This window comes from Habropoda laboriosa, unplaced genomic scaffold (assembly GCF_001263275.1).
Source record: "Habropoda laboriosa isolate 0110345459 unplaced genomic scaffold, ASM126327v1 scaffold92, whole genome shotgun sequence".
Taxonomy (NCBI): Eukaryota; Metazoa; Arthropoda; class Insecta; order Hymenoptera; family Apidae; genus Habropoda; species Habropoda laboriosa.
In genome coordinates this window covers 3,163,622-3,166,359 of record NW_017100268.1, presented here as the reverse complement: position 1 = coordinate 3,166,359, position 2,738 = coordinate 3,163,622, and the positions used below count along the sequence as shown (strand labels likewise).

General features: G+C 43.0%; 2 protein-coding genes across 2 annotated transcripts in view; both read right to left on the bottom strand.

Moving 5' to 3' along the window:
* Positions 1–807, bottom strand: part of LOC108573415 — a 6,105-nt gene extending 5,298 nt beyond the window's left edge. Inside the window, exon 1 of the mRNA XM_017935857.1 lies at positions 661–807. Coding sequence (XP_017791346.1) covers positions 661–807 — 147 coding nt within the window. The remainder of the gene's footprint in view (positions 1–660) is intronic.
* Positions 808–2,258: 1,451 nt separating this feature from the next.
* LOC108573414 (proline-rich extensin-like protein EPR1) overlaps positions 2,259–2,738 on the bottom strand; it is a 4,290-nt gene continuing 3,810 nt past the window's right edge. The window contains exon 7 of the mRNA XM_017935856.1: positions 2,259–2,726. Coding sequence (XP_017791345.1) covers positions 2,259–2,726 — 468 coding nt within the window. The remainder of the gene's footprint in view (positions 2,727–2,738) is intronic.

Genomic DNA, 2,738 nt, shown 5'->3' with positions numbered 1-2,738 from the left:
TATTATATATATATATATACCAGCTTTCAGTTAATAGATTATAATTGAGACAAACTTGAAAGTTGTGACTTTCTAGTAATTAGAAAATTCCATCTTTCCCTCCGTTTTAAACAGTATTCACTCGCAGGACGCATGTTTTTAAATGAAACTTTAATTACGGAGATATCACGATGTACAGCTCGTTAAGAATTTATCATACGTGTACTATAAGAGGCAACGCGGTAGCGTTTGAACGTGATGTAGCGTAATACGTTGTTAACGATCGATACGTAATGTTCCCCGATCACGCGGACTAAAGATCGTTGAACTTGGTGAGTGTAGCAATAGCCTGAAACGATGTTTCGTGGGTTGAACGGTTTTTCTAACGAGGATGCGTAAAAGCAGAAACTGGTCTTCCCTAAGGCAAATAACGCGGGATGTAGGTAAGTAGCGTGTAAATGTTAGCGCAGCGAACGAGTGCAATGCTAATAGTCCGTGTTAAAACGTTCGGCTATGTGGGATGGTTTGTTGTTCCGTTAATCAACAATTCAATCTTCTTCTTTTTTTTGCTTAGACAGAAAAGTAATTACAGGGAAATTTGTTAGAAACGGGGATACAGGTTGTTACAAGAAAGAGTTAATAAATTTGTAATCAGTACTATTGGTGAGTCTAGATACTTACTAACACCACTGTCACCACCACCATAACTCCAATCGCAATTTTCCTCGTGATAGAACTGTACCGACTTCTGGTGTATCGATCACTGCGATAGGAATAAAGTCCAAGTTGAGACGTACTAATCGCTGTCCTTCGTCCCGTCTCGAGCATGTCCTCTCGTCGAATTAGGCTTCCTTTATCCTTTACGATTACTCGTCAGCGCCGTTTTGGCATTTTATCGTCGATCGATATTTCCCTTGGTGCACTCAGGGATTCTTTACGATCAAACCACGATCTTTTTTCATCGATGCAAGGTAAAAGTAACGAAGAACGTTACGCGAGATAAATCTACCGTGATAAATAAATGAAATAGAACGTCGGTCGTTGTATCGTGAATATACAACAGTTTGTATAGCGGTTAATTAAAATCGACGTGGTCGTGCAGGAACGTATATAACACCGATGAGAACCCCGTTGATTAATAACCGCTGATCGATCTTGAGTGAACGGACAAATGGGTTTTGCAAATGCCGTGTCGCAAGAACAGCAACGAGACGGTATTCTTTCGAAGCTCCATATACAACTAACGAGCACTCATTTCTCGCAACACAGTTTTCACTGGTCGGATTCTATCATGAACGTAGAAAATTTCTTTGTACGTGGGGGAGGCTCGTTATGGTAGTAGGAGGCAGGTTATGGGCTACTTACTACGCCATGAGGCTCGAGTCAAATATTAGATACGAAGAGTGGAATGTCAATGTCGTTGTTTCACGCTGACCGGCTCGACAAATGAACCATAATCGTCATTTCGTGGTTTTTGCGTATTTCGCGGTAATTAAACGTTTCTCTTGGAAGGACGGTAAAGGATCGTCGATCGGTTGCGAAGTATCTTCGATTTGTATCGTTTGTTTGGACAGCTTATTCGGGACCCCCGAGTGTTATACAAAGGCATATTTCGTAATCGTTAATATTCATGAGGACGTCGTGGGCGAAAAGGTGACGCTTCAGACCCCCCTGGCGAATCAGGTGTTTGACACTTCACTTTCATTCGCGTTCTCTTGATGAATTTCTTCGGAGAACGTAGCGGTGGAAATATCAAGAGTACAATGGACATTCTCTGTTCAACTTGTCACGGATAATTTTGAAATATTCGATCGTATTAAGTGAAACATAACACATGTTGTATTTGATACAAATTTTATTTCTTCTATCGTACGCGTGTGTTACACATGAAAAATAGTAAATCTCCGTTCACATCTTACTACTGTAATTTCTGTGCTTTCTCCTTCGTTCTTGTATTATTCACATTTGTCTCTGGATACGCGTCATTTAACGAGTGCACACAAATTGTAACACGGTACAATCGACAATTCCGATGTACGATCGTCGGAGAATTATTTCACATCGCGGGTTTATTCCACTACATTTACAATATTTATATACTTAGGTACACGCTGAAAAGGATCCAGCTACCTTGCACCTATGTCTCCCTCATTTTTTTTTTCCGATTATTCGTCGTTCTCCCTATGGTGATCCATAAATAGCTTTCTATACTATACATATAAAAATTACAAAAGAAGAGCAGAAAAGTAGTCCGCGGCTTTCAGTTTAAGCTGAGCCGCTCATCGAACGAAAGGCGGCAGTTCGAATGGATTCTCCGGGATTGGGTAGAAGTACCCTGTTGGCCTCTTCGTTGTTGGCGGCAAAGTGGGTGGAGGGACGGGTTTACCAGTTGGCGGTGGTGTGTAGATAGTCGACGTGGGAACGAGGGTGTAGTGCGGCGTGGGAGGAGGTGGTGGTGTCACCGTGACACGCGGAGTGCTGGGAGTAGAGGGAGGAAGGTACGGCGGAGCTCTCGTGCCTGGTCCGATAGATGGGAAAGTGGGCACTTCGGGAAATGTGCTAGGCCTTCGAGTGGTGGTGAAGAAAGGTGTACTGTGGGAAGGTATGGGTCCTGGAGTTGTGTACGTAGAGTGCGTTGGATATCCACTGGTGGGTGTGGTGTAGGATGGTATATGTCCTGGAGTGGTGTACGTAGAGTGCGTTGGATATACACTGGATGGTGTTACAGGTGGTAGGTAAGTGTTAGGCTGCGTTGATGG